This window comes from Betta splendens, chromosome 2, assembly GCF_900634795.4.
Source record: "Betta splendens chromosome 2, fBetSpl5.4, whole genome shotgun sequence".
In the NCBI taxonomy this organism is placed as follows: Eukaryota; Metazoa; Chordata; class Actinopteri; order Anabantiformes; family Osphronemidae; genus Betta; species Betta splendens.
This window is the reverse complement of record NC_040882.2, coordinates 22,966,820-22,981,268: the sequence shown is the minus strand read 5'-3', so window position 1 is coordinate 22,981,268 and position 14,449 is coordinate 22,966,820. Positions and strand designations below refer to the sequence as shown.

At 46.6% G+C, this 14,449-nt stretch overlaps 3 protein-coding genes across 4 annotated transcripts; 2 read left to right on the top strand and 1 right to left on the bottom strand.

Annotated features, from left to right (window-relative positions):
* Positions 1-434: 434 nt before the first annotated feature.
* cnpy4 (canopy FGF signaling regulator 4) lies at positions 435-2,368 on the bottom strand. The gene is made up of 6 exons (XM_029142837.3): positions 2,170-2,368; positions 1,943-2,069; positions 1,712-1,808; positions 1,401-1,523; positions 935-1,052; positions 435-849 (listed from the first exon to the last, which is right to left on the bottom strand). Exons 1-6 carry the CDS (start codon positions 2,252-2,254, stop codon positions 716-718), a joined length of 684 nt encoding a protein of 227 aa, XP_028998670.1. The 5' UTR covers positions 2,255-2,368; the 3' UTR covers positions 435-715.
* LOC114851183 (calpain-5-like) lies at positions 1,969-14,441 on the top strand. 2 transcript variants are annotated; one of them, XM_055504236.1, is made up of 19 exons: positions 1,969-2,117; positions 3,126-3,356; positions 3,888-3,987; positions 4,993-5,172; positions 6,649-6,780; positions 6,866-7,077; positions 7,161-7,353; positions 7,421-7,611; positions 7,921-7,998; positions 8,077-8,455; positions 8,532-8,654; positions 8,767-8,963; positions 9,042-9,160; positions 9,234-9,367; positions 9,439-10,089; positions 11,493-11,576; positions 11,649-11,699; positions 11,776-11,973; positions 12,515-14,441. In XM_055504236.1, exons 4-15 carry the CDS (start codon positions 5,014-5,016, stop codon positions 9,613-9,615), a joined length of 2,094 nt encoding a protein of 697 aa, XP_055360211.1. In that variant the 5' UTR covers positions 1,969-2,117; positions 3,126-3,356; positions 3,888-3,987; positions 4,993-5,013; the 3' UTR covers positions 9,616-10,089; positions 11,493-11,576; positions 11,649-11,699; positions 11,776-11,973; positions 12,515-14,441. The 2 variants fall into 2 exon arrangements, with proteins under 2 accessions (XP_055360211.1, XP_028998668.1); XM_029142835.3 differs by lacking the exon at positions 11,649-11,699.
* LOC121202077 (transmembrane protein 272-like) lies at positions 11,552-12,729 on the top strand. Its single transcript, XM_055502532.1, has 4 exons — positions 11,552-11,569; positions 11,690-11,699; positions 11,776-11,973; positions 12,515-12,729. Exons 1-4 carry the CDS (start codon positions 11,552-11,554, stop codon positions 12,727-12,729), a joined length of 441 nt encoding a protein of 146 aa, XP_055358507.1.
* Positions 14,442-14,449: the final 8 nt, after the last annotated feature.

Here is a 14,449-nt window from a genome sequence, read left to right as displayed (position 1 = left end):
AGCACTGCGTGAACTGAAACATGCAGTAGGTGGGAGCATGAGCCTCGTGTGTGTGTGTGCGTGTGCGTGTGTGTGTGTGTGTGTGTGTGGCGCAGGTCAAACAGAAAAGCTGTGATCACGACCTCCTCATACCACTTCACTGCAAACGCCCCGAGCTTGAATTCTTCACCTCCAGCTGCTACGACATCCTCTAGGTCAGACAATGACAGAAAAGCTGACTTCAAACACTGAACACTGACTGTGATTAACTTAAACAGTAGAGAACAAGCATGGAAGTAACAGTAGACTTTGTGGTGCTGCATTTAAAGACTTCCAACTTCCAATTTTTTCCCAGGTAAACTGTCAAAGTGAGTACAGAGCCACAGCTGAAACCAATCATCTTTAACGAACAACCTGCAACATCACGTTTCCTGGCTTCATAATAAACAACAACATTACATTGTTATAAAAGACCTTTATTTTACATGATAAAAAATTATATATTGCATTTAAAGACTGCAGTTCAGGGTAAAAAAAACATTCATATGTACCATATAATGCTGGGATAAGGAGCAATGATATGTAACAGTGCCCACAAACTACAACACTGGACTGGTCTCACAATGGATGAATCCATAGAAATAAATAGACAAGAGAACAACTTCTAGCCAAAGATTTCTCCAAAACTGAGGTTTAGTGTTGTCTTCTGCATTTCCCAGTTTGAAAATGGCTGTTCTCAGAGCTCTCCACCATCGTGTGTGTTCCCCCTCTCCTTTGTCTCACTGTCTGCTGCTGCTTTGTCGCTCCTCGTCTCCTCCTCAGCTCCCCCCTTTGTCCCCATGTCTCCTTTCCACACCTCCTTCAGACATTCTGCAGGAGGGAGACAGAGTGAAAACGACATTCAGCAACAGTGGATGTTTTCTGCACAAGGGGAAGTGGGCTGTGTGTTGGCTACCTCGCTCTGACGTCTTTAGGACGTGGGTTTTACACAGGAAGTTCTCCAGCCTCTGATCCTGATGATGGAAGTACCAGTCCTCCACCACGTCCTCATACTGCTCCAGCATCGTCTCACACTGAGTGTAGGACAAAAGAACCACAAGAGACTAAATAACGATTACTCAGCACCTGTCACTCATAATACTGCCATTAATACCTGCACCATAGTAATAATTCAATTACCTGCTGTCATTGTGATCTACTGTAGTGTTTTCTTGTCAGTCAATTGAAAATAATTAATTTGAGTGTTTTCCAGCAGGGGTCAGCAGAGATCTCCCAGGGCTGAATACCAACTACTACCAGTTTTACATTGTCTTACAAATACGAAATAAATAAAAAAAACACACAAACAATACAATCAATAGAGTTGTATGAAACGCTGCAACGTGTTTGACAGGGGAACTATGATTGTGTGACACACACACCTGTTTTTTCATATCAGACACCTCAGCCGAGGGCTCGTCCCACAGCTCGTAGGGCATTCCCAGGTCCACCTTCACTCCTTTGTGCACCAGGTTCTTCAGAGTCGTCATGGTCTGACTCGCACCCTGCAGCACACAAGAGCACGAGCCGTCACACATCTGCACGCGCTCCAACCAACACAGACAGTCCCAGATGGGACCCTGACATCCATCCAGCGCTCAGAAGTTGCTCTTAGCCCCGCTGACATTAGTTGCACTCAGATTCATTTCATTTTAAATGTCTCGGTCCTATAAACGATAAAAACTAACCTCACCTTGGCGTATCGGAGGCTGCCAGGCCTCTCTGCGTGGACGTTATACTGCAGGATGCGCTCACATATGTTGTCCACCGCCTCCGTCAGCCGCGTTTCCCTGGAACCAAAGCACTGGTCTCACAAACAAGCACACGTCTGGGCTGCGGGTTTTCAGGCGGTTATTGCTATTATTTGCCCCACGCCTGCTGGACGGCATCATGCGGTCACTATAAAAGCGACCGTTTAACTCACGAGGTGTTGTATTTTATTTTCCTCCTCCTCTTCCCCGTGTCCAGGACTTCTCCGAGCTCCAGGACCTCCTTGGAGCGGCCGCTCTTCTCCAGAGCCTCCTGCAGCTCCACGGTCAGGAACTTGCAGACTGACGGACAACGAGCACAAAGTGACGATTATCCAGCATCTGGCGAAGGTGACGCGCTGCGGGTGAAACGATGTTAGCTAGCGTCACTTTCTCGTCCTACCTTCGCATTTATTCGGCAGCCTGTCGTCTTCAACTGCTGCAACTAGACTGTAAACGCAAAACAAAGCCACAGTAAAAACTCGCATGACGAAACTTTGCTCTGAAAAACCTGAAGCCCAACTAAAAGTGGAAACTTTGGTTCACAGGGAAGGAGCCACATCGACATAACAAGTACGCATGCGTAGTGTATCCCACTAGACTCGACCAATCGAGGCCCGATGGTTTTATTTCCAGGAAAAATGTTGACTCAAGAAAATACGAACTCACTAGCGCTGAAACCGAAACTACTTCTTTACTGTTAGTTTTTAAATTTCCATTAGCAAGTCGCACTTGTTGCCTACATTTAAAGCTTGCTTTTAAATTCTAACATATTTCTTTGTGGTTTATAGGTTATGATTAAAGACATCTTATTGAATCAAAACATTAAACATGTGAGCATATGTAATATAACTATTTCTATTTAAAGTACTACTGTATGTAGACTCAAATATGCAATAAAAAATAAGGCACATGGTAAGTTGTGTGTGCATGCGGTCTTTTTACTATTACTATGTTACAGTATGCAAATACCAAAACTTCTCATACTGTAGGTAGTTTGGTAGTAATATTAATTTCCATCTGTATAACAAAGCAATCAAACAAGTTTATTTACATGAAGTTAGATGATTTCTGTTTAATTAAAAATATGTGATGCATTGTGATATGTGTTTGTGTAGCACTGTCAACTCATCACCGCACCAGCTGGAGGAGCAATTTATTCATATGAGTATTTACTGCATAAAAAGTATGTTATAGTACAGTAGGTGTTTTGTTCTTGCTGTGTTATGACCTTTTGAATAATGTTGTCTCTAACTTTGTTGCTGCAATAAGTTGCTATGGTTGAAACAGCAGGTTCTTAGCTTGATATCTGGCAGCGAAGAGGTTAAAATAGAAGGTGCTGGTCTCTTGGTTTCTCAGGTGTCAGGGGAAATACACTGGGCAGCAACAGATACTCCAGCAGCCTGTGAGGGAGGAGATACGGACGAGAGAAGCGAGGAGGAGAAAAGACAAGACAGAAAAGGTGACGAAAGGGAGTCCAGAGCCATGCTAAAATGAGGAGGGAAGAAAGAAGTGTTGAGATACCAAGGAGAAGAAAGCAATACAGAATGCACACAGTCAATGAGCAGAGAGGCAGAAGCAACAGTCAGAGTGAGTCACACACACACACACACACACACACACACACACACACACACACACACACACACACACACACACACACACACACACACACACTTACATACATATTCATATACACAAAACTTGCTCCTATAAAAACATTTCTTATTTTCTTCATAATTTTTGTGCTTAAATAACTGCAGTATGTGTTACGTTTCACTGTTGTGAGGGGCTTTTTCCAGCCATATTTTTGTAACGTCTTCTGATGTGACTGTCTGTCTATTGTCTCTCTGGTGGAAGATAGAGTTACACAGGCTCTCAGCTCTATTAGTGTCACCCTCCACCATGTCACGGCTCTGTGGACACACGCAACAACTCTACAGGGTCTTACACACACAAATGAGCCACTGTCGCGAGGAGACAAGTGGTGTCAGGAAACGTCTTGCTCTCACAACTGAAGCTGCTGGAATGACTATGATTATTATTTAATCGGACTCAATTCACTTGAGGAAATAGTGGAACTATGCTTTATAACGTCTTTAATGGTTGTCCCTAAATTAGGATTACATGAAGGATTTCTCAAATGACCGTACGAGGGTATGGACCTGGATCGGCTGTCTGGACTTGAGGAATCATCTGAATCATCTAGTTTTGTTGAAAGGTAAAATCTCCTGCCCTCCTTTTTCAGGCTCAGACAAACCCTGTGCATAAAAAAATGTATTCATGGTTTGTTTTGATCAGATGTCACTGTTTGCAGTTAAATTCATACTTATGAGAAAGAAACTTTAAAACAGATGTATGTAACAGTAAAAGAGTTAAAAATGAGAGTTTACACATTAGAGTACAGTGTTACAGGCGTGTGAGGCTGTACTCTAATATATAATCAGAATGTGTGGTCAGTTAAAGCACTGCCGCTGTAATGAGAGTCCTTTCCCACTACTGTATATTTAGGTTGTTGTGTTTCACACTTAAATAGCCTGTGGATCAACATTTGATTAAACTATGAGCTTTATTTGGTACATTAATCCACTGGAGGCCCTGATGTAGTAACATTCAGAACATGCTTAAAATGTTTCACCATAACTGAAATCCACTGCAGCCAAACCTCAGACCTTTGGGTATTTGTGTATTGGATATATTTTATTATGTGGCCACTTTTTCTTATACAGTGATTCATAAAACTGCAGTCCGTACTTTGTGAGTAGAAATATAAATTGTGAGACGCGGTGGGTTAAGATGTTTTCCATGTTTTCTTTATATAAAATAATATTCTACCTCTACATGAACCTAAAGAAATAAAACACAACCTTATGATAACTGATAACTGTGACTCGCTCGGTATCTGCACAGTTTGCACAGCGAGGCCCAGAGAGCGGAACCTGTTCTAAACACACACACACACACACACACACACACACACACACACACACACACACACACACACACACACACACACCCCGTCCACTGTATGAGTCACACAGTTTGCTGCACACACCGGTTCATGTCTCTGATGACTTCCACGCTGCCATTACCTTCCTGCCCCTGACCCTGCAGCACCTCCAGCCTCTGGGCTCATTTCTGGGCTCATCGTGTGATTCGTTTTTGCAGTCTGTTTTGCCTTTAATTCGTTCATTCTATTCAATAAATCCCATTTCTGCTCCTTCAGACGTCCCTCGTCAGCGCTACGATGCCAGTGAGCGACTTCCAGGGTCAGAGCTACCAGCAGCTGAGGCGCTCCTGCCTGCGTCGGGGAGCGTTCTTCAAGGATCCGCTCTTCCCACCGTCGGCCCAGTCCCTGTTCTACAGGAGGGAGCCTCCACCCGGCCTGACCTGGAAAAGGCCTCAGGTGCTGAAGTACAGCTCCAACACCCGCTGTAACAGATATGTGGACACAAGCGGTCTCCATCCGCTCAGCGTGGCCCCGTTTAACTCAAACTGGGTTAATTAAAGCTCAATCTATTATAGGAGCGCATCCAGAGGGCGGAACACTGGAGCACATGCTACTGACAGACGGTTATATTAGTGACTGTAGTACAGTAGAAACAGCAGCAGCCAGTTTAAATAGTGCAGGTGTTTTTAGCCCAGCGTTGCTGCTCAAGCTGCAGAAGTGGAGGAGTTTATAGCTGCTCCGCTCCAAGAGCTGCTGGAAAATGACTAGAGCGTCAGTATAAAAGCAGAAGCACATTAACAGCTGCTGCCTAAATGGCCCCTCCTCGTTTACACTTTGGGTGAAGGGATTTTTTGTCAAATATGAAATTCACATATAAAATGGGAGAGAAGTGAATGGAAATGATGAATGGGAACATATTCACTGCAACACTTGGACTCTGAGCTTCACAAACGGACAACAAAGTTGTGAACTTGCCCCTGACTCAGGCCTGAAATGCTGTATTAAATACTAACCAGGTCCAACAGTGGAGCTTTTGAAAATCTGAGATGTTTTGCACCTTAATTTAGACACATTACACTTCAAGAGGCTTGTTTATTATTCAGGCTAATGTGTTTCATGTGCTGATTCGGTGCTGGACAGAAAGCGTTGATGGGGTCAATGCGGCTCCGTCCCTGATGCTCCACTCTCTGCTCGTATCAGCAGGGAGCCGGACGGCCCTCGGTTCGCTGCTGCAACCGCACAGGCCTCATCTGCTCACCGCTATAAACATGATCTTGTGTCTTTCCTAGGGTTTCACCTGACGATGTAATAACCGCTGAAGGCATATGTTCCTGCGTGTGTGCGCGAGTGTGTGCGCGTTTGTGCGTGTGTGTGTGTGTGTGTGTGCTGGTGCGTGTGTGTGTGTGCATGCGTGTGTGTGCGCACGTGTGCGTGTGTGTGTGTGTGTGCGTGTGTGTGTGTACGTGCGCGTGTGTGTGCGTGTTTGTGTGTCGTCGTACTTCTACAGTTACCTGACTCCGTCCAAACAGAGATCAGCAGGTCCACATGGAGGTTCCGTCTGCTCAGCAGGGCTCCGACTCCGCATCAGATCACAGGCTTCATAAAACACATGCTTATTCCACATTACTGGAACGTGTAATCAATACTTTAAATTCATGCTGGGTCCAATTACCCTCGTCAGCAGGTCCCTTCATTCACCATCTATCAGCTCATTGTCCTGGTTTTTGGGTACACACAAAGGTTTAGTTTGCGTTTTCATCAGTGCAGTTTCATGGCGTCGCAGGTTCTCATCACGGCCTCATAACTGGGTTTAGTGGTCGTTATGTGTTATCCAGGAGTTCACCAGTTTTCAACAGTGTTTATAACATTTAATTAAATTGATGTTTTTTTTTTAACTAAACTCCATCTCTCCCTCTCGTCCCTCTCTTTCAGGAGATCTGTAAAGACCCTCGTCTGTTCGTCGACGGCATCAGCACCCGTGACTTGCACCAGGGCAGCCTGGGAAACTGCTGGATGGTGGCCGCCATCTCCTGCCTCGCGTCGGAGCCGTCCCTGTGGAAGAAGGTTGAGTTTGCGTTCCTTCCTCCGCTCCATCCCTCTCTCGCTCCTCACCTCCGGTCCTCGTCTGATCGGCGTGTCCGCCTCCCAGGTGATACCCGACCACATGGACCAGGAGTGGAACCCGAAGCGCCCCGACCTCTACGCAGGCATCTTCCATTTCCGCTTCTGGCGCCTGGGCCGATGGGTGGACGTGGTGGTTGACGACCGCTTGCCCGTCAGCAGCGACGGGGTGCTGCTGTTCTGCCGCTCGGCCACTCCCAGAGAGTTCTGGAGCGCCCTGCTGGAGAAGGCCTACGCCAAGTGGGTGGCGCGCCGGGGCATTTTCCCCTTTAGCGTCTGACGCGAGCGGGTGCGAGTTCATCCCACTCTCGGCTCCTTTTAAGGCTCAATGGCTGCTACGAGGCTCTGGAAGGAGGGAACACCGCAGAGGCCCTGATCGACTTCACCGGCGGGGTCTCGGAGCCTCTGACGCTGGACCGCGAGGCCCTCGCCCTGTACAGCGACCAGAGGAGGGCTTTTTTCCAGACGTTAGCCAAGGCCCACGAATGCAAGGCTCTCATTACCTGCTCCATACGGGTACGGCCCCAGAGCGCCACTTGAAAGGTGAATGTACGCAACATGAATGTAAACGAGGCTTTGTCAGCCAGCAGAGGGGGAGACGGTGGAGTCGGTGCTGGACTGTGGCCTGGTGCGAGGCCACGCGTACGGGATCACGGCCGTGAGGAAGGTGAGGCTGGGGGAGCAGCTGAGGACCAGCGGGGGCTCCAGGCTGTTCATGGTGCGCATGAGGAACCCGTGGGGCACCACCGACTGGACCGGAGCCTGGAGTCAGGGGTGAGGCCCGGGTTCCTACGTCGGACGCTGCGTTTACAGCTGCTCTGGGGACGAAGCCCCTGGTGTTTCACAGACTTTTACAACGCCACTGCCACTTAGCCGGGGGATTGGTGACGTTTTACACTAGTGTGGATGTGTTTTACTGGAAGACATCTGCTGCTGACATTATGAAAAATGACCACGCGCCCATAGGGGTTTCCAGAGGTTTAACCACCATTCATGTATTTCTGATCTCATTTCCAGCGTGTTGGACTTCACAGATGTGCAGATATTCACTTTTCTACTATTGTCCTTTCACGCCCTCTGCAGGTCCCAGCAGTGGCAGCAGATGACGCGCACGGAGCGCGAGAAGATGGGCCTCACCGTTCGGGATATCGGGGAGTTCTGGTAATTCATGCTTTCGTTGTGTGAACCTGAGCAAAGCCGCCTCCTCACGTCTGCACTCCCCGTTTCCTTCTCGCTCAGGATGGACTTCGAAGACTTCTGCGGCTACTTCACAGACGTGGTGGTGTGTCGTCGCGTGAAGAGGGCTCTGCTGTGGCCGCGGTCCCACTGGAGGGAGGTGCGCTGCTACGGGGAGTGGGCTCCGGCCCCCGGTGCCGCGGGTGCCACTCCCTCCGCCGTCAGCGGCGCCAGACGGAGAGAGGCCGAGCATCTGGGGAGCAGCAGAGACAGAGAGAGTCAGCACGAGGCGACGAGGGAAGGAGACGCTGGAAGGAGAGACACACAGGAAGAAGAGGAGGAGGAGGAGGAGCTGACTGAGAGCTGGGAAGCGCAGACAGACCGGAGGAGTCGATGCGGAGGATGCATCAACCACAGAGACACTTTTCTGCACAACCCACAGGTGCAGCGGACGCGCGAGACGTCGCTTTGAGCGCTGGGATCAACAGAAACGTCACGTTTCCTTCTTCCCGTCCTAGTTCATGTTCGACGTGAGAGGCAGAGACGAGGAGGTGCTGATCTGCCTGCAGCAGGAGGACCGACGGATCCAGAGGAAGGAGGGAGGGGGGCAGAACCTGCCCATCGGCTTCGAGGTGCTGAAGGTGAGGAGCTCACGGACCGGCGCCTGCAGGCCCCGCCTCCTCCAAGCCCCGCCTCCTCCAGGCCCCACCTCCTCTAGGCCCCGCCTCCTTTTAAACGCCTCCTCTGCCACAGGTGGAGGTGAACCGCTGCAGCCGCGTGCAGTGTGTGGTGGAGCAGGCCGCCAGCTCCGTCTACATGGACTCCCGCAGCGTCACGCTGAGGGGAACCCTGGCGCCGGGGCGCTACGTGGTGCTGCCCACCACCTTCCTGCCCGGCGCCACCGGCCGCTTCCTGCTGCGGCTCTTCTCCCATTCCCACGCTCGACTCAGGTGCGTACGGAGCAGAGGAGGGGCTCGTTTCCGGTCTGTTGGCGTCATGGTTGTCTCCTTTCTGTCCCCGTCCCGAAGGGAGCTGAGGGACGATTTGCCGTCTCCTTCTGTCTTCCAGTGTCTTCTGCCTCAGCCCACTGTAGTGACCACAGTGCACCTCCGCAGGGCGCTGGGGCTCCGTCCTCCCAAACACGCAGGTCGGTCACAATAACATGGTCCGGCCTCATGGAGAGCTAGGCTTGGGTGCCAATCACATGTTGTGGCCCACAGGTCCAGATGTTTATGCCGTGGTGCAGTGTGAGAACAGCACCGTAAGGACCCGAGTGTTCAGGGACGCAAACCCTGAGTTCAACCTGCGAGCCATCTTCTACAGGAGACACCCGAACACGCACATCTCTATAGAGGTTTGAGTGCCCCCCCACACACACACAGACACACACACACACTCAGTGCTAACTGCGCCTGTCTTGTGCAGCTGTGGCGCAGGGGTCCGCTGTGGGACTCGGTGCTGAGTGAGGCTCAGCTCTTTACGAGGACCTCAGACAGGACTCGAACCCATCTGTTAAATCTGCTCGGTGGCCATTCGCGTTCCGAAAACAAAGGGATTCTGATTGTTGACACGTCCTCCAGCCTCTGCCTCACAGACTTGTGACAGCATCGTCTGGTTACCCTGGTAACCAGGAGCCACGGTAACTTGGACTGTACTGGACAAAATACAGTGGCATTAAGTACAGCAGTTGGTCGGAAATGAAATAAACTGCTGCCAAATAATTCAGCGTGTTTTATTATCGCACCAGTAGCATCAGGCACCACACACACACACACACACACACACACACACACACACACACACACACACACACACACACACACACACACACACACACACACACACACACACACACACACACACACAAATAATCCAACTACACAGAGGAAGAAACTTGACCCAAACGAGTCTCCTACAGTTCCCACCCCTGGTTTGGGAATCAACGCTAACAATGGCTTCAATGGGAACCGAACTCCCCGTCTGTGCCCGCTCCCGGAAGGCGGAGGTGTGGCAGATGTGGTTATTAACGGGTATTAACAGTTCTCACCGCACACACGGAGTCCAGTCCGCGCAAAGGTGAGTGTTTGGAGAAAAAGCAGGTCTGTTTGGAATAAACCCATTAGCGGACGGCTGGTTTTAATGCTGTATAATGTACTGTACGACCGGGGGCATAGGAGCTTTACAGAACTGTACATGCACCAGACCGTGATTGAATGTTTTTGATTTCTTAAGCACTTGTGGCTTTAGTGTTTCCTAAAACCCAAGATTTTGCTGGTACTTTTTGTGTTTCATTTGGTCTTTTATGAAGTTAAAGACGTTTCTAAAGTTAACAGCATTGAGGCGCACGGAGCAGAACTTGTCTCAGGTCTCAGGTTGTGGTTCACAGGTTGCTTCTTGTCTCTGCTGTTAAACTGGCTTTACTGGAAAGTTTTAATATCCAAATTGAAGTAAAATGCATTGTTCTCACGTTCTGCACGTATCATCTAACGCCACCAGGTCTGTGTCTCTAATAACTGACAGCATCTCCAGCAGTAACAGGTCAAAGACATAAATGAATGATATGGATAGTGACTTCCCCCAAGGGCTTAACGTATTAATTTCGTGACTCATCTTCAGATTTTACTGGAATTTTCACATTCACACGCAACAATGGTGCATTTCAAGCAAAACAATAAGTGTAGACTTTTAGTTTCATTTAATAGGTTTTATAAAATTGTGTCTTTTACCATTAGGATTCACATTCATATTAAGCTGCATATTTGTTTGGTGGTGGACTAAGCGTTTGTATTACTCAGATGAAGGATGAGTTTCTCTTTCAGAACAAACTCCAGCAAAACAGTATTAGTATGTAGTACTGTAGCTGAGTAGAGCATTGGCCTTGGTTCAGTCCCCACCTCTGGCACCAAGCGTGTCTTTGAGCAAGACAACTTCACACTAGCTCCTCTGGTGTCACAATGTGGTATAACATGTTAAATGAAGCTTTACCTACAGTATAGATTCCCTAAATTATTTCACGGATGATATTTTACAAATTATTTTTATTGACAAATTGACATGGTGCAAGGTAACATTACAAAATTCATATTAATTATAGCAAACACAAATAAGTTATTAAAATAAATCTTATGCAATAACATAATTTGCAATAATAGAAGGGTCAGATATTAAATTACCACTTACAGAGAGAGATGAAACATATTTATTTTTCTATTTCTCTTTTATAAACCAAAAAAGTCTAGTCTAGTCCTTGGTATCAGGATTCATACTCTCCAAACATCAGGAGAGTTAGAGGTGATCACTTAAATGAATGTAGGCCTAAATCCACTTGAAACCATTGTTCTTATCAAATAAAATATCATCCGGTTCAGCATTAATCCCCAAATGACCTGTTGATCAGCTTTTCTGCTTCTGTGACATACTCTGATGCCTCCATTGACTCTGGGCTCATTGTTCAGCATTAACCTACACCATCCCTGCAGGTTGGAGTCGTCACGGCTACATCATGTCAAACGTTCTGTTTCTTCGGGATTTCCGCACCATGGCTGAACCGATACCAGTAATAAGTAAGATCAGAAACTGAGTCATCATTTGTTCATAAAATTCATCAGTTTTTTTAATTATTATTAATTTTTCAGTGTGTTCAGACTTGATTGCTTGCATTCTGTCAATCCTTCAGATTGTAATTGGTGAGTTACTGATGAAAAGATATAAATAAATGTTAAGATCTGTCCAAATGATCCTCATCCTCCTGTCGTCTGACAGGGTCTCTGTATCTTAATGAGTGTCCGCGGCAGCCCTACATCCCCATCTACCTGATCGTGGGGGGGGTCTTTGGTTTGATGATTGCGGGGCTGTCCTGCATCGGCTGCACTCAGAGGATAAACAACGGTCCTCTCAGCGGATTCTGCACCACCTGGAGTTCACTGACCTTTCTCTTCCTGTTCTGCTGGTTAATTACTGGTATGTTTAATCATGTAGCAGCAGACAGAAGTGAAGACATGTTTGCCGATAGTTTAATATTGTGGAGTTGAACCCCCAGGCCACTAGGTGGCAGCATTGTTTATGTGGTGGGGGGTTGTTTCTCAAAAAGCAGGTATTTATGCTATGATGTATTAATTGCAGCACTGTTTTTTTAGATTATGTTAGTTGCCTGTTTAATTAATACATACACTAAAATACTTAATGTAAAAGGACTTTAGGCCATGCTGACTATGATTTTAGCCAAATTAAAAGCTTGCTTTGTTTTAATACATTTCTTGAAAAACAGGATTTGTTTTTTGTTAATGATCATTAGTTTTGAGATGAATGAACACTATGATTGTGTTGGTAGCGGCTATAACTAGAAAAGGCTTGTGATAACACAAAACTATTATAGCTTCGTATTCAGAGCAGCCTTTAACTACAAATATGTACTGATATCTCGTTTCAGCACTAGACCATAGTTGTGCGCTGATTTCAGTGTTTGACTTGTGTTGACTATTAGCTTTTAATTCTTTTCCAGGCAGCGTGTGGATCTACTCCATTTACAAGCCAAACTACAGCAAAAACGCAACGAGTCCGGAGCTGTACTGCAACGAGCTGCTGTACCTGTTTGCCTTCTGGAACACCACGGTGGTCTACATCCTCCTGGGCCTGCTGTTTGTGGTCCTCTGCTGCATCATACCCTGCTGCGCGTGTGGCCTCGGTGCCGCACTGGCTTACTCAGTGCAAAAGTGATTCACGGCGCCTCCATGACACACGGGGGGATGCATGTGTGGTTACACAAACCTTTTCTATACAATAGAAAAGGTGCAAAGGCGCTGTTGAGCTTTGGGTTTAGGGCTGGGCTTTTTCACGGCTACCTCACAGTAGGTGTCGGTTCTGTTGGTTTAGTTCTAGCTACAGGCATGTGTGGTAGAGGTTTCTTGCTCTCACAAATGCTTTTCTGGTGGCTTTATGTTATAGCATCACCCGGTTACTACGAACTGCACTGGACATAATACTGCAGTGGCATTAAGTAGGTTTATTGACATGTCTTCAGCGGTTTGTCAGAAATGAATTAAACTGCTCCCAGTTTATTCCAAGATGACAATGCCAGGGTCAGATAGAGTGGTCGAGGGAGCATGAGGCATCACTTTCACACATGGATCAACCACCGCAGAGTCCAGACCTGAACCTCAGTGAGCATCTTTGGGATGTGCTGGAGAAGGCGAGTGCAGCGGTCAGACTCTACCATCGTCAGTGCAGGATCTTGGTGAAAAATTAATGAAACACTGGATAGAAATAATTCTTGTGACATTGCAGAAGCTCATCTAAAACAATGCCACAGTGAAGGCGTGCTGTGATCAAAGATAAATGTGGTTCAATGGAATATTACTGTAGAGTGTGTGACCTTTTTTTGTTGGTAGCACCTTTTTTTTGGCCAGTGTATTATAACTTCAGTAACATTTCTGCTCTTTGATTAGTGCTGTTTGTATCGTCATATTTGCTATTTCAGTTTGAATCGATTCTAATTTTCAAATCATTAAAATGCTTGACGGCCTATTTAAGGGAAGGTTTTACTTTCAGCGCTACCACCAGGGTGTCACTAAGTTGTATCCGGGCAGATTTGCATTGCCCTTCATTCATTTCTGGAGACACAGCCTCATTAGTTCTGTGATTAGATAAGACGAAAAGCAGCAGCTGCTCAAAGATGACGGAGACGCTCTGAGACAGAGAGCGCAGGCCTGAGCGCATGGGAAAATAGATTTCTCTGCTGATTTTAGTCTGATGAACAATTCAATATAGAAAAATGCATCAGTTTCTAAATTAGAAGAATTTCTAAATGTCGACCTTAAAAAGATAAACGTCACAAAAATCAGTACAGTTTCACTGCAACAATCCAATTGACAAAAAGTGTTTGCATTTTTGTTACTGGCTTGAAAAATACAAAGGGAGACGTACAAGAGCTACTACAGCTGTGACCAAACCTGCTGCAATGCAAATTGCAGATAAAGGTTGTGTGACCTCGTTTGTTTATCAGGAGCTGCCTCCTGTTTTACTGCTGCCTTTCACAGAGGAGAAGCTTAATGCTGGTAACATATGATAATTACCTTGAAAGTATTTTATATTTTATCAGCACTTTCTGTCTCTGGGTTTGTCACATTTGTTGTCTTTGTCCACGATGCAGTGTGTTTCTTCAGAACTGGAAAATCTGACCCCATCAAAACCAGGTTTCTTATTTTATTATCTAATTAATCCTTACTTTAAATATTAACACAATCTGAAAAGCAGAGGGAGAATGTTCATTTTTCAGGTCGATTACAATGACATGAGACATGAGTCATGGTTTTTTATCACTACACAATTGGTATGTGGCCGATAATTATGCTTTTTTAGTCTCTTTCTTCCTCTTGGGGGCGTCACGGCGCCTAGTTTGAGAATCACTACATTAAACATACGCGTCTTTATTAGGTTG